The 15,387-nt window shown below is 42.5% G+C and overlaps 1 protein-coding gene across 2 annotated transcripts in view; it reads left to right on the top strand.

The window, feature by feature from the left end:
• The window catches only part of AMOT (angiomotin), a 65,203-nt gene extending 51,996 nt beyond the window's left edge, over positions 1–13,207 (top strand). For both annotated transcript variants that reach the window (XM_063346340.1, XM_063346341.1), the window contains exons 8-13: positions 52–201; positions 1,978–2,168; positions 4,422–4,544; positions 5,222–5,454; positions 6,288–6,512; positions 7,553–13,207. In XM_063346340.1, coding sequence (XP_063202410.1) covers positions 52–201; positions 1,978–2,168; positions 4,422–4,544; positions 5,222–5,454; positions 6,288–6,512; positions 7,553–7,653 — 1,023 coding nt within the window. In that variant the 3' untranslated portion in view covers positions 7,654–13,207. The remainder of the gene's footprint in view (positions 1–51; positions 202–1,977; positions 2,169–4,421; positions 4,545–5,221; positions 5,455–6,287; positions 6,513–7,552) is intronic.
• The last annotated feature ends 2,180 nt before the right edge of the window (positions 13,208–15,387 follow it).

Raw genomic sequence — 15,387 nt, 5'->3', positions numbered from 1 at the left:
TCACTTGTTCTCATTATTGAACTTAGGTTGCATTTTCTTCCTTTGTTTCAGCTCAAAAAGAAGCAGGTCTATGTTGAGAAGGTGGAGAAGATGCAGCAGGCCTTGGTGCAGCTGCAGGCAGCGTGTGAGAAACGGGAACAGCTGGAACACAGGCTGCGGACCCGGCTGGAGAGAGAACTGGAATCTCTTCGGATGCAGCAGGTACCCACCATTTCCCTGTGTCATACTAGGTTTCTTGTAGAATTGTACACTATACCCTACACCATACATAAAAGAAGGGCAGTGTTTTTTTCTATCTTGTAAAATTAGCAAATTTTTCTTTTTGTGGCTAGAGTAATGGATTTGCTGACCATTGTATTGTTTTTACTTGATTTAGTTCTTCCATTCCAAACAGAAAATTTAGATAAGAGAGCACTAGGGGATCCATCACGTGACAAGATTGAGGCATAGCCACATAGCTAGATGGTATTCTATCTTTAAGTAACCCGGTTATATTTACTTTTATATTATTTTTAAAAATATTGTTCACGGTTTGAGATTTTATGTAAAATTCATTAACAACTGGCCTAAATAGGTGCCCTTCAAAAAACCTTTGCATTTAAGAAAAAGCAAAACCAAACCAGCAAAATCAATTCTATAAATGCAGTTGATGGAAATGAATGGGAGCTTCACGTAGAATACGTTCTTACAATCGTAGCGTGAGTCTTTTTCAGTGAAAAGAATGAATGAGAAGTAGTGTTGTGCAGATGTGTTATGAATTGGGTGCGAAGTTTTAGTTTTATTTCAACCTATGTCAAACACAGGTGAGCTGTCAAGTTTGTAAATTTTACTGGAAATAGGATGCAGGCCTGTGTTCTAAATCATGTTTAGTTTCAGGTTATGTTTATCCCCCAGCTTCCACCTCTGCATAGGAACTGATATTTATATCTTCCTTGTATTTTTGTATTGGGTTTAGTAGGAGTTGCAGTAATTTGATAAACTTTTCTGTGTTACCTTTGGAAGACTAGCTGCTCTGAACCCCACATTTTTTGACATTGAGTCTGAGTCAACACAAAAAAATTGCTTTCTTGTTATGGTTAAGAATTCTGAGCTGAACATAAAATAGCTTGTCTGCCCCATTTATTTTCTTTTAAACTATTTTTTTTTTTATTTTTAAATCAAATATCCTGCCAACTATGTATGGTAAGATGTCCATATAAAACTGTATTTTACCTGTTGAACTATTAGCTCAGCAAATCTCCACTCTTTCTTGGTTTGGAAGGCAACACTGCCCATCTTCCAAATCTTGTTTTAGAACTGAATTATTTTTGATCCCCAGCTACTTAATCTGCAGGTATACACTGATTTAATAACCAAATCCTTTAAAAATATTTTGGATGTATTTTTTTAAAAGGTGTGATAACTCTTGTATACTTGTTACTGTTTTGCTGGAACGGTGTTGGAAGTAAGTCTGTGTTACTCTAGGTATTACGGATGGGCTGTAGGCATCAGACCTGAGTAGCTTGATCCAAGCTCTCAGACACACATGTGGGGCTTTGCCCATGGAAAAAGGCCTTAGGGAGGAGTATTTTCCATCTTGGGTATTTGCTTGTTAGTATTGACCAGCTCTGGAGTGGCACCAGGAAGCACTCTAGCATGGGTGCTGTGAGTTAAGCTGTCTTTCTTAGGAGCAGTGCTTGGCGTTTTACGACTTTTGGGCTTCAACACTTGGAAAATAGAAGGAGGCTTTCTTGCATTATATGAGCTTGCTTCCTGGTTTTGACAGAGGGAAGCTGAAGTGCCCCCGCAGATGTTTCAGATTAAGCTCTAAAGGAGACCATTACCATCACGTAGTCTGCCCAACATGGCATAGGCTGTTGCATTTCACCTGGGGGAGGTGTCTTGTGTCCAGCCAGCCTCTGTCCTTCAGATAAAAAGCAAAGAAGCCAACCCTGAGTCTTACAATTTTTATTTTTTTTTTTTTCTTTTGGAAATCAGCGTCAGGGTACATCTCAGACTGCCAATGTCTCGGAGTACAATGCCACGGCGCTTATGGAACTCCTGCGAGAGAAGGAAGAAAGGATTCTTGCTCTGGAAGCTGACATGACCAAATGGGAACAGAAATACCTGGAGGAGAGTGTGATGAGACAGTTTGCTTTGGATGCAGCTGCAACTGTGGCTGCTCAGAGGTAAATGAGACTTTTCATAGTACAGGGATTATTTTCTTTTTCCAGTTGAATGTCGTATTTCCCACCAAGGAATGTTGTCATACCACCCTCCCATGATACCTCTCCTTGTGGTCTGAACGGTTTCTCAGACTTCTGCATGCAAGTGGAGCTTGGCTGCTTTTCCTGGGAGCTGTGCAATTGCCAACAAGTAGAAACTTTTTTCCAGGGGAAGATTCCCCCACATACAGGGGCCATTTTCCATGGTAGAATTGTTCTGAGCCATTCCTAGAAGCTGTTGATTCAAAACTGGGTGTATGAGGAGTGTGGCGGGTTTTTTATTATTTTTTTAAACAGGAATCAGTACTTGCTGAACTCATGTGAGGTGGGCTAAGCTTGGTGATTCACATCTTTCACCCTGAATGGCTTATTTGTTCTCCAGAATGTTTTTGCAAATTACTTTGTGGTATTGTCCTCAACATTGTTACTAACCAGAAACATCTACTAGGAAATTCTGCTAAAAACATTCTGCTGTGTATGGAGAGCACTGCTTGTGGGGGTGGGAAGGGAAGGGTGTCTGAAATTTGGTAACAAGCTCACATACCAAGACAACTGTACAGAAACACTTATTATGGCTGTAAATTGGCCCAAGTGCCTCAGCTAGTTGGTAAACAAAAGCTGTTATTGGAGTGCAGCTCTTCAGTGTTAGGTATTGCTTACATATAATTTCATTGCTCACTAGTTTCTGGTTCTCGATGGCAGATTTTATTTTAGATTGTTTCATGAACCAGATTCAAATAGGGATGTTATCGCAGCTGGCTTCCTAGCTTGTAAGGGCATACTAGAATTACAGGGGTAAAGTTGCAGATCTGCTGTGTTAGCGTTTAAAGACTTATCTTATCTCACTGCAGAAGCAGGCTGTTATTTTAGGGCATTGATGCTTCTTGTGCACTGTTTTCCGCCTCCCCAGAGGTTCTCTAAAGGCTCTTGCTACTGCTTGTCCTTAGAGGCCGTGGTATATTTTCAGCATGCGCTGATAAGTAGGGGTCTGGTCTATTGTTTATCATGGAATGAGAGGGGATGTGTTAGGCCTGTTCAGGTTTTATTAAATGAACAAGAATGTCTTCCACTCAGGAAAGAGCCAACCCCTGTTTTTCCATTTTCTTCTATTTCTACCCTAAAAGAGGGTATTCCATTAGTGTCAATACTTCTGCAAGTTTATATGCAGTTGGCACCTATAATATCGCCTTCAAAAATAGAGGCTGTGAGGGATTTCACTAATTTTAGTGACCACCTCATCTACACTGTGCACATTTTTTTTTCCCTTTTCTTTGATAGTGGAAAATATCATCCCTTAGGAAGTTGAGGTTGCAGGAAGGATACTTGACAGCACAGGCAGGAATCTGGGTCAGGTTAAGTTTCTTTGATAAATGACCTTCTTACGCCCTTCATGTTGGTGATTTGCTGTTCCTGATCTGAACTTTTGCAGAGCTAAAGGTACATTTACGAGACAGTTCTTAGACTTGCTGGGTCTGAGAGAACAGATTTCTTACTACAAAAAATTGGAGCTCTTGGTAACTCCTAATTTTTGGTGTGTTTGTTTTTTTCTAATTATGTTAATGCATAGCTAAGTCAGTAACATGCTCCTAATGAGTCACAACAGTGATATGGAGTGTAGCACAGCAACTTTGTTCTGACTGAACAGCAACAAGTAGAACGAAATACTTACTGTGTTCTACTTAGTGGACTGAACAGCTATCACGGTGTTAACATCAGGCACTATATGGAGTCAGTCTAAAACTGTTTTCAGCCCATTCCCAAGTTTTTTGGACAAAGCTACCTAGGATTGTTTAAGAAACTTCTATGCCTCGTTCCCTTTGATACTGTTCCTTCTATGATACTGTTGGAAGGGGAAAAAGCTTTACGTCTGATGCGAAGTTTGCGCTGTTTTAATTGAAGAAGGGTGCATAGTGTTCTATACCATCCTTCCCTCTCCTCATGTTTTTGGATTTTACCTCATTGATCAGTTCACAATAGTGCAGTGAATTGACTGGCCTGCGATGGACAGTAGATTGACTACTGTTGTAATTACTTGCCTATTTTTGTAATCCTTCTTTCATTAGGACTGGGAGTTGGATTTTTGGAAGATACAGAGCCACTCTAAACTCAAAAAAAGTGGATATTCTTGTTTGTTACTTTTGAGCAAAAATTCTGTTCTGCTAGGAGGAAAGCAGCAAACTTAGCTTGTCCTTCATCTGCTCTCCTGCTTGTTCTCAGGGACACAACAGTGATCAGCCACTCGCCTAACCCTAGCTATGACACCTCGCTGGAAGCTCGCATTCAGAAGGAGGAGGAAGAGATCCTGCTTGCCAACAGGAGGTGTCTCGACATGGAGGGAAGGTAAAATGCAATTTGGTCCTCTCTGGCTTCTTTAGGACAAGGACTTTAAATTAGTTGTCTGGGTAGATGCCTCAGAACCAGAAATTCTTGTGTCTTCACCAATAGCAGCGATGTAGTATGCCAGACACTCATTTGGCCAAGGAGGTATCTACATAGCAATCCAAAACCTGTCTTGATACTGAGGGCTAATGCAAAAAAAGTCATCTTAGATTTTTTTGCATCTAGCTTGTTCCTCTTCTCTCTTCAGGGCATTTTCATCAGACCCCAGGCTCCAGCCACCACTTAACAGTCTTACAGAACTGTTTTGCCTGGGGTTAGGTCCAGTGCAGACTGCCCGAAGTTAATCCTCCTCTTCCTGTTGGTTTCATGTCCTGTCCATAACTCTCAACTTTGTGTCAAAGCCCCTTCCATGGCTGTTTAGAGCAGCTTCCAGTAGCCAAAGGTGGGTGCGTATCTCAGTACTGCGCTCTCATGCAGGTGTACAGGAAGTCTCATGCATTATCGGCTCTGGTGGGCTAGTGATCAGCCAGTGTTCAGGGCAATAAGTTCACTGGCGTCCTCTCTCTGCCTCCGCAAATGCCTAAGGGAGTCCTAGTCACAGCTGTGGGGGCACTGAGGCCTCAGTCCAAGGAGACAGGCGTACAAGTAAAATATTCTTCTTTGTGCTTTTCAAAAAGGATCAAGACTCTGCACGCTCAGATCATTGAGAAGGATGCCATGATCAAAGTCCTGCAGCAGCGCTCCCGGAAGGAGCCTGGTAAGACAGACCAGCTCTCCTCAATGAGACCTGCCAAGTCGCTGATGTCAATATCGAACGCTGGCTCGGGCTTGCTGTCCCACTCGTCAACACTGAGCAGCACTCCCATCCTGGAGGAGAAGAGAGAGGACAAGAGCTGGAAAGGCAGCTTAGGTAACTTTTAAATAACAGTGGCAGTTCAGATACGTGAGTCACTGCTTAGAGGGGAGGCAGGAGTAGCAGAAGGAAGGTGGTGTGTTGGACAGAGAGATCAGTTGGCCTGGCATGCAGTAAAGCTGACTGCAGGCAAGATGGAACACATTTGGAACAATTGTGTGTTTTAATCACTTTTGGGAAATAGTGACTTCTGATGTCCAGGCTTTGTCATTAAAATATGTAAGCCCTTATTCCCAATTTGGTACCTGATTTTAGGGATGTTTGAAATCTAGCTTTTTCTTTCAGCTGAGTTGTTAAAGCTGTCTGAAGGGGTACAGTCTCCTCGAATAGGAGCAGAGATACTGATCAGGATTGTTATCCTGTAGTGTTGTGCCTGCACTAACATGACTTTTGTCTAGAATGGCTCAACACCATTGTTCGGAGAAAATGAGCTGTAACAGAGCAAATCTTAGGTGATTTATTTTTTCTGGGGGTAGTTAAGCCTAAAGGCCCTCCCTGTGAGACTAGACCTGAAATGTAAATGAGAATCTGTGGCAGCTGATTTCAGGGTGTGCAGATTTACCCTGCCATAGATGGGCCACTGCTTAGAGACAGGGAAGTAAGGTGTTAGTGCCCACTTGCGTATCTTTGCATGCAGCAACATGAGGATACTGCCATTCTTCATGTACTTCAGCATCCAGTGGTGAAGGGTGCAATAGAAAGGTAAATTAGTGCTGGCTGCTGAAGCACGGAGCACTTTCCCGATCCTAGAGCAAGTACCAGAGAGGAGTGCAGAACTATACTAGTTAGTTTTCTTGGATTGTGAAATTTCCTTCCCTTTTTCCACAAAGGTGTTCTGCTGGGAACAGAATATCGCTCCGAATCCATTCCCTCCACCCCCTCTCCTGTCCTTCCTTCCACACCGCTGCTGTCAGCCCACTCAAAAACAGGCAGCAGAGACTGCAGCACCCAGACTGACCGGGGGAACGAGCAGAGCAAAACTGCACCTTCCACTGCAGCTCCCACACCAGGACGACTCCCCGGTACCAGCCTGGCCTACAGCGCGGACAAAACAGGTAACAAAGCTCAGGTGCTCTCCCAGAGGGGTCCCTGCCACTGACTCGCCGTCAGTTCTGCTCTGTGGGACAGGCCCTGCCATCCCTTTTTCCATTCAGGAAAACTGGGTTTACTTTTTGTGAGGACAGATGGGTTTCAGAGGCAAGCTTGACAATGTTCTGAGGGGTCTCAAATGCTCCAAAGGGAAAAAAAGCCGTAAGAGTGGTAGCATAAGCATGGACACACTGGGTAGAGAGGTATAACGAGATTTAAGAATTGGAGTAGGTATATACAAAATCCAGGATAGTCTCTGAGTCAGTGTCTACCCTGAATTGCGAGTAGCACACAGGGTTTAAACAGCATATGAAAATGGGCTGCAGAAACGGGCCATTGCGTTTTAGTAGGTATTCAGAGCAAAGTGGACCTCAGACAAGAGGGAGGGAGAAGAAGGAAAGTTAACTATCGTGATAAAGCTGTCTTGTTATTGTAGTGTCTCAGTCGCAGGACCGACTTCAGTGTTGGCACAAGTAGATCCAGTTGACAGTGACTGTCACAGAAGCTGAATTTACTTCCCACAGAGCTCTGAGCTGGCAAGAGCTGCTCATTTTCCAGACCACTCTGCCAAATCAATGCAGATTACACAACCTTGCCTCTTCTACTTACAGACACATTACAATTATGTTGTTCTTTATGGAAGAGTGAATTTGGCTGGTCTGCTGTGCATCTTGCCCGTGCTATGCTATTTAATGGGTATCGAGGGAGACAGGGGAACAGGTTTTGTGGTGGAAGTCTACACTGACTACGTTGGTTTAAATGCAGTCGCTCCAGTTTTATATGCCCTTGCGTATCAGTGGGAGATACCCAAAGGGAATTTGATAAAATATCTTTATTTGTCTGGCTACATACCTGAAGAATTGAATTTTTTAAAATGAAATAAGGAGTCGTTAGCTCTCTTTTGGCCAATGACGGAAGATGACTTTTAAAATGTTAATGTAATTTTTCTAACCCCATTGAAGTTACAGCTTTGATTGTCTGTCTCTTCTTTTTCCTCATCACGTAGATGGGCCACTCTTCCACTCCAGCACTCTTGAAAGAAAAGCCCCTGTTCAGACCATGGGGCAGGACCTCCCAGATGGAGAGATGGTAGAATACCTCATCTGAAAGGCTGTACCAGGATCTGAGCTGGGATACAGTAGCAAGAAATTTTTAAAAGACATTTTTATTGGGAAAAAATTGTAGTACCTGAGTAATAAAAGAACACTCAGCTGTTTGCTCTTGTATATTATGTCTCAGAAGTATGGACAGGTTAATTTATAATTTGTTCTAAATTATAAAAACCCGTAACACTTGTTCTTTGAAAGTTTCCCCCTTTATTTTTAAATACTGGATCTGGTAACATCTGGAGAAAAAACAAGAACTTAGGTGCACTATGTCTGGTATGTCATTTCAGTATTTTTGCAGTCTCTTAAACAGAAGTACCTACTCTCACAGCTGTTGGTTTAATGTCTAGCTTGAATGCAGTAAGATGGGCATAATGGGCTTATAACGATCAGCACCAGGGACTTAGTTGTGAGCATCACTTAATGGTTTTAGAATACAGGTGTCCTGAGAAGCTATAAATTTGAGCTGGGATCAAGGGAAATTTCTCTTTACACTTTCTCTTTACACTCAATGTAAGAACTCAGAATAGGTATTTCACATTCATAGGCTGTAAAGATTCCCATGTTCAGCGTGGTAACATTTATTTTTTTTTTTAACTTCTCAAATTGTCTTATTTCTTTATTAAAAAAAAAATTACTCCGGTGATTAATGTTGCATTTCACATTTTTAGTTTCATTGAAAGATTTGCCACACTTTTATACTTAAGTACTTTTTCAATAATTTATACAGTGGATAGTAAATAATATATTGTGTTCATGTTTTACGTAAATTAAAAAAGGAGAGTTTACAGGCTCAGTCTTGATCTGTTAGATCAGATTTCTGCCATTGTAATTCCATTGGATTTAGTGGAACTACTCCAAATTTACCATAGTGCAAGTGGCAAGCCCTGTTGCTTTTCAGTGTTAGCAACTTAATCTACTGCATCTGTGGAGATCTTTCTCCATAGCAGATTTTTCTATATTTCAGATGCCTGTCTACTTTGTATGTCCCTCCCTCTTGGAGATACTAGATTCTTTTTGATACGGCAAAGCCTCAGAAATAGAGCTTTAAAGAGGAGCTTTGTGTAAATTTTCAGATGGCAAATTCTCTCCTTCCAAAATATTCTTTTTCTTCATCGAACTGGGGAGAGCAGCTTAAAGACAGTTCCAGAGGCATTACAGAAGAAAGTTACACATTTAAGGCATCAGGTTCGCTTTTGGGAACTAGCACAGATGCAGCGATGCTTTGGCTGCAGATGCTATAGGGAGATATTAAGACCAATAGAAGTAAATGAGTGGGGGTTTTTTTTGTTACTGTTTTTGCATTTTATTAAAACACTTTAATATTCATTTCTGCTAAAAACTACTTTTTTTTTTTTTTACTTGAATGTTAAAACACTTAATTAGGCAATGGTCACACATTGGGAACCTGGCTAGTCTCAACTTTCTTTGCAGCATTAGAGTAGCCAGTTTTTCATTTCAGTTCATTTCACCCCAGAAATAAGGAAAATCAGCAATTAATCATTGAACAATTAGCGAATATCCTCAGTTCCTACTTAGTTGACACTACTAATACGGTGTCCAATTGAAATGGCCTTACCAGATCAACAGATAGAACATGAATCTCCCAATGGAGGGTTGGGAGGTGAAAGGACGTGCCTTCTGTCTGCTGCACGGGTGAGTTAGCGGTGCCTAATGATCAGCAGTGAGTTGGATGCTGCTTGTCTTCTAGTGATCATCACTTAAAAAACAAGGAAAACACTTCCCATCATTTCTAACAGATTTGCTGCTTGTTAGTGTTCTTCAGGCTGTACTCCTAGACCCACAGAAGTTAGAGATAGCAAAATGCATTTGGTAAGATATGAACTAAGTCTAAATAGCCTGGCTTTACCAGTGACTGCTCTAACAGGCAGCACAAACTCCCTTCTATCACCACTACTTTAGACACTTCACAGCCAGCTCTTTAAGGCTTTGACTGTCTCTGCCGTATGGGACAATGTCTTTCGGGACAGTGCGATAGACCTTGCCTAAGTGTATTCTAATAATCTGTCTGAATTAGTTCTCCACCCTTTTCTGGACTTAACTGTTCACAGCCTCTTCGTTCTCATCTCTGAGAATGTCTTACATTTATTTCTGTTGGCTTAATTCCAGCCCGTTATATGAAGTAATGCCCACTCTGGGTGATTTGAAGTGATTTCTCCTCCTCCTCCACAGTTGAAAATGCAGGAGAAGCTTTTCTCATTAGCTCAAGGTGTCAATCTTTCTGCCATTTCAACATAATTTTCTGGATTATATTTTGTGGTTTGAGCTTAGATTGCACAATAAGGGAGATCAAATGCCACTGAGTGTCTGTATGAGAGAGGGGGAGAGATTTTTTGAGTGCTTTTCTGTTCTTCTAAAGTCAGGAAAAATTATATTCCACCTTTACAAGTACTTCTCAGCAGTACAAAAGAAGTTTTGCAACTGTAGGGCTCTAGGTAAACAGTTCCGACTCACTTGATTCACATTAATTCTAAGATGTCTAGGAAAATTTGCATCCTTTGCAGATAAAAGCTGTTTTAGAAAACTGATTTTCCCCAATTGATATTGGGGGATTGGTATCCTCCTTGCAGCTTATTGTTTTCAAACTGAATGCCTCTGTAATCTATTTTTACAAAGAAAAAAGGACATAATAGCTCTCTATGAATAAAATACAGATTATGGACAGCAAATGCCTTCTCCAAAAATGGAAGCCAGGCAGTCTCTGACAGTCCGAGGCATCAGGATTGCAGGAGCCTTAGCAGTTCTGTGCCCATGGAAGTAAATTTGGAAGAAGATGGCGCAGTTTAAGGTCAGATTCTTTGCCCTATTTTGTAGTTTTGTTTTTTTCCAAAAGCAAAACCCCCAAAACTTTTGACATGGAAGTTTGAGGTCATCTTCCCATGCTGACAAACTAGGAGCCATCAGGAATGTATTCTTTTCCTTGAGCTTCCTCAGAGCCATCCTGATGTGAATGTAAAAGAGCTGCTTGCTTTGAGGAAGATGTGTACTATAGTCTTCAGTCTCTCTGTACAGATTTTTATTTTGTTTTTAAACAAACTGCTTTAAGAAGACAAACTGCACACCTAGTTCCTTTTCCTTCTGTAGAGCTTATTTCTAGTAGAACGTGATTTTTTAACACAATGATCGCAATGACCTTCTTTGCAAACCAAAATTTTAGACTAAGAGTTTTTCTTAAACTCGGGTATTAGAAGCAGAATTGTAGCTTTTATAAAGAAAGCCACATATTCTTCTTTGTAGAGCGAAACCAGAAAATGAAGTTTAGTTATTTTTCCTCTTTCCTTTCACTGCTTACAGAATGGCCAAACTCACAAGTCCTTCCCTTGAGCAGTTCCTTTGGGATTTGATGGCTCAGGGAACTGCCTGAGATCTAGAGGCCTTTGTTCCCGTCTGGCCTGATGTCATTCTGAACTTCAAATAGCTCCTACCTGGCAGCTCTCGTGGGGTCTAGAGCAGCAGTTTTCTGTGGTCTGAGGACTCATGGGGATCTGTGAGCTGCTCCTCAGGAGTCTGCAAAGGGTGGCCAAGGTCAGCAAGTAGTGTCCGGGGCTGAAATTCTTTATCTGTGGTCCCTGCCTCTGTTGTCAAGTTTGTGGAGTGAGAGGCTGAAAACTGGCATTAGCTTTGCTTCGTTTTTGAGGCTGCCTGAGCGAGGGGACTTGCAGAGTTTGAGGCCAGAACCATTTCCAAGGACACCTCCTGCTCCAGGAGCCCACACCGATGACCAGCGGTGCATGAGACGTGTAACAACCGCATCCCATGAGCCGTGACGCCCGTACAGTGAATCCCGACAACCGCATCCAGACAATGCGCTTTTTTCCGTTGCTTATAAAATGGTGGCAACATAATCTCCATGCAGTCAGGACAAGCAAAACAAAACCCCAGGGGTAATTCGGCTTTCCCTCCCTCCCCACGAGGGCTGGCACAGGTTAGCCCGGGATTCACTGTGCTGCTTCACGCCGCGGCCGATGGTTTTGCTCCGTGATAGGGGTGGGGGGCTGTGGGGTGGGGGGGTGTCTCTTTTCATGTATTTGTATAGGAACTCTTTTTTAAAAGCTAGCATTTTTATGTCTAGAAAGTAAAAAAGACATTGTAAAATGTAATTGTACTGTATTTATGAAGAAAATACATTTCTTTTCAAAAAGATCTTCCTCTAAGTTGGTTTTAGAGTCTGACTTCCAACAACATCATCTCATAGAATAGAATCTTCATGGTTGGAAAGGACCTTTGAGATCATCGAGTCCAACCATACATACAACAACAACCATCTCATAGGCTTTCAGAAGTGGAAACCCCTCTGGTTTGCATTGTGCTGTGCAGCCATACCATGCTGTGCTCAACTATTCAGATTTAAGAAAAAGCCGACTCTCTGCCCTCCTAAATCGAGCAGAACCTCTGTGGCTCCGAGTTCTGAAGTATTTGAATACTTGATTTTGTTCAGCTCGGGCTCCGCTCAGGATGAGAAGTGGAGATGCTGGAATAACTGGAGAGCAGTCTGGAGCGATGTCAGTTCCAAGGCTTGCCTGTGTGCAGCGCTGGGAAATAGCTGCCCTTCAGCTGTGGCTGTGGAGCAGGGCTCGCCCTGACAGAGGCGTCGCTCAGGCCTCCCGTCCTGTCATTTCGGTCTTTTCCACTTGTGGAGGAGGAGCTGTCTACAGGAGGAGCTCTCTAGAGGAGGCGGCAAATGGCTTCAACCCGGTTTCCCTTTCAGCAGGGTTGTGGTCTGAAAAGCGAGAAAGAAGTCACCAGTTAGCTGCTTCCTCTTTAGGATCCAAAATATCAAAGCATAAATTAAAATACTAAAATTTTGCCATTTCACAACCTTAGAAAATGTGTCAAGAGAATGATCTTTTCTATATAAATCTACATTGAAGTGAATCACGTGGATTATTTTTTCCTCCTTATTTAAGCCGTCAAGTTTATTTTGTAATTTGTGACCGAGCTGTTTTGTAATTCAGCTGTTGAAACAGCCCTAAAGTCTTTGAAAATTATGGCAGCTTTAATTCCAGGAAAGAAAACAAAAAAGTAAGTGTAAATATGCATTAAGAGATCTTGTAAATGTCTATCGTTATGTCTGTAGTTAGCTATAAAAGTATTTTGTGTGTTTTTAAAGAATTGACCCTGTGTTTTCAATTTTTTCCACTGATTTGCTTGCTTTTCAGTAAATTTTCTTAGTATGAAAACCTTATTGATTATAAAACAAAACCAGTCTTCACCTCATCTAGTCCTCACTGCTGCTTGGCCTCTGTCTTTAGGTTTTCAGCTCCTAATTGGAGATTTTTCAGGATAAAATAGTCATTCGAGTCTCCTCCCTTAAGCATCACTTGTTATTTTTTCCTCTGGCCGGCGCTGCAGCTGCACACAACTCCGCATGCTTTCACGCCTTTTTAATAATCAGATGGACGACACTTGCTTACCGTCACTTTGAGCTGTGGTGACTGTGCCAGTCGTCTTTGACAGCTGGACTGTTTTTCAGGTGTTTAAGGGTAACAGCACGTGAGTAACCTGCAGTCATGTGAGTACTTTCTACATCGCCGTCTTCAATAGACCAATGTGCTCTTTGTTCATATATTTTTGGTGCTTTTCATTGCTTCCAGTTTATCTCTCCTCCCTTGTCATTCTGGCAGAGGGAGGGAGCGGGGATTACTGGGAAGCTGGTAGAAAGGGGTCGGCCTTGATGCATTTTTCACTGTTGACTTTTGAATTTGATCTTAACATAGTTGTCGCCTCCCCTGGTTGCCAGCACTGTAATAAATACCAGCTTGACAAATCTGGGGGCCAGTGGTCAGTTTAGCACATACATCCCCTACGCCTTCAGGCCTTTTGATGTTGTTTCTATAAATCTCTCTGGCATGCCAGAGTAGAAACAAGACGACCAAAAAAAAAACTCCAGCCAGACAAAAAAAAAGCTACAGAAGCTTGCTAATAGCTGGCTTTATTTAACAAAACAACTGTGGCCCATCTGCAAACGGGTGTGAGGGGAGGGTTTGGACATTTCACAACCCCCCTGTTAGCACGAGGGCCGGGCAGGATGGCTGAAGGAGGACACCAATGGAAGACAGCCTGCGAAGATCCGACTGTGACTCCACGAGGAGCAGCGAGAAGCCACGCAGGGATAGTTTGGGTCTTCATGTCCCCTTACCTTTCCTGGAAACGTGTTGACCAACCCGCTCGGACATACCCGTCTCCCAGAGGCTGTCCCTTCCAGGTAGCCACTCTGCTGGATGCATGTGTCAGACATGTGCGTGGTAAAGACACCTCCTTCAGTCCCGTCTCCTGCTCCTCAGCCTGACAAGATTTGGGGCTTGAAAGTGGGGAAAAAGATTAAAAGGTTGTTTGGTTTAGGGTTTGGGTTTTTTTCCTCAATTGGCTCAGCCTTTAAATGGAAGAGCCCCTTTGCTCCAAAGCCTTGCTGAGTAAAACTGCGGTAGTGCTCAGCTGTTTCCCTGGCAGTCCCACTGCTCCCAGGGCTGCTGGAAGGGACTTAGAAGCTAAAACAGGTCCCAAATATTGTACTACTGCTAGGTGTGTTATTTTATTTATTGCAAAACATTGCCTATCATTGCTTTTAAATGGCTATGAAGAAAAGCAAAATTCCATAACGCAGGACCTTTCTGGAGACAGCTTTCTGCCTCCCCTTCCCGCTCCCCAAGGCAACCAAAATTTGAGGATTTTATATATTTTGGAACATTTCTCTTGAGTTTTGTAAGAAAGAGTAATCTAAAATGGCAGCAGAAGACTGGCCTCGTAAAGGTGCCTTTAAAGTGATATTTACATAGTGACATGTTTGAATGAGATAATCTTCACTTTGCATTTTGGAGGTAAACTTGGGAGGGAAATTTTCATTGATCCCTTGCCAAGAGGAGTACTAACCTTTTAAATATAAAGCCTTTATATATATATATGTACACATACATATAAACACATACAATATATGAAAGCTGATGATTCTGAGAGCCTCATTGCACAAGATGAAATTCTCTTTTCATCCCTTGTCATTTTTTAAACATAAATGGTCAGTTTTGGAACTTTGTTATTTCTCTACTCTTCTGTTTTCTGATGCTACGTTTTGGAACTGAAAAATGATAAGAAAGAAACCCTCCCATCTGCAGCATTTCAGTTCTTTATTTCAGTCTTTTATTTCAGTATTTCAGCAATGGGCCGAAGCACGAGAGGGCAGGCTAGGGCTTTGCCTCCTGCCAAAGCAGCACGTGGAGACAGGGCTATTGTGGCTATTCTTGCAGTGAGCACAACCTGACTTCGTGCTGGCTGAGCTGTAGTGCCCCAAGCAAGGCACTGAGCAGCATGCAGCCTCTTGCCTCATTAGGTTTCAGAGTTAACAGGCCTCACCTAGGCTGCATTTGAGCTCTGCATCAGGCCTCCTGCAGCATTACTGCAAGCATCCAGCACAGACTGGGGCTGGACTGCTTCCATTTGTTTCTCATTTTGAAAGGCATCACATTCAGATCATGAGAGCTAGCATCAATTTTTATTAAATTACCCATTTTTGGAGGTTGGCAGGAGGAAGCCGCGTGCTGGGGCTGCCTGGGGCTGAGTCAGAGCCCTGCCAGCTGGCAATGACGCTGCACGGCAGCAACCCCAAAGGCACCCAGCCCTTTCTTCACCTCCAAACACACGGGCTTTTTTTATTTCCTTTATTTGAAAGGTTTGGGGTTTTCTGTGACCATCTCGCAGGGAGAGGCTGTTCCCGATTTGG

The sequence above is a fragment of the Chroicocephalus ridibundus genome, chromosome 9 (genome assembly GCF_963924245.1).
Source record: "Chroicocephalus ridibundus chromosome 9, bChrRid1.1, whole genome shotgun sequence".
NCBI lineage: Eukaryota > Metazoa > Chordata > Aves > Charadriiformes > Laridae > Chroicocephalus > Chroicocephalus ridibundus.
Note: the sequence above shows the minus strand (reverse complement) of the source record. Positions and strands in the feature narration are given on the sequence as shown.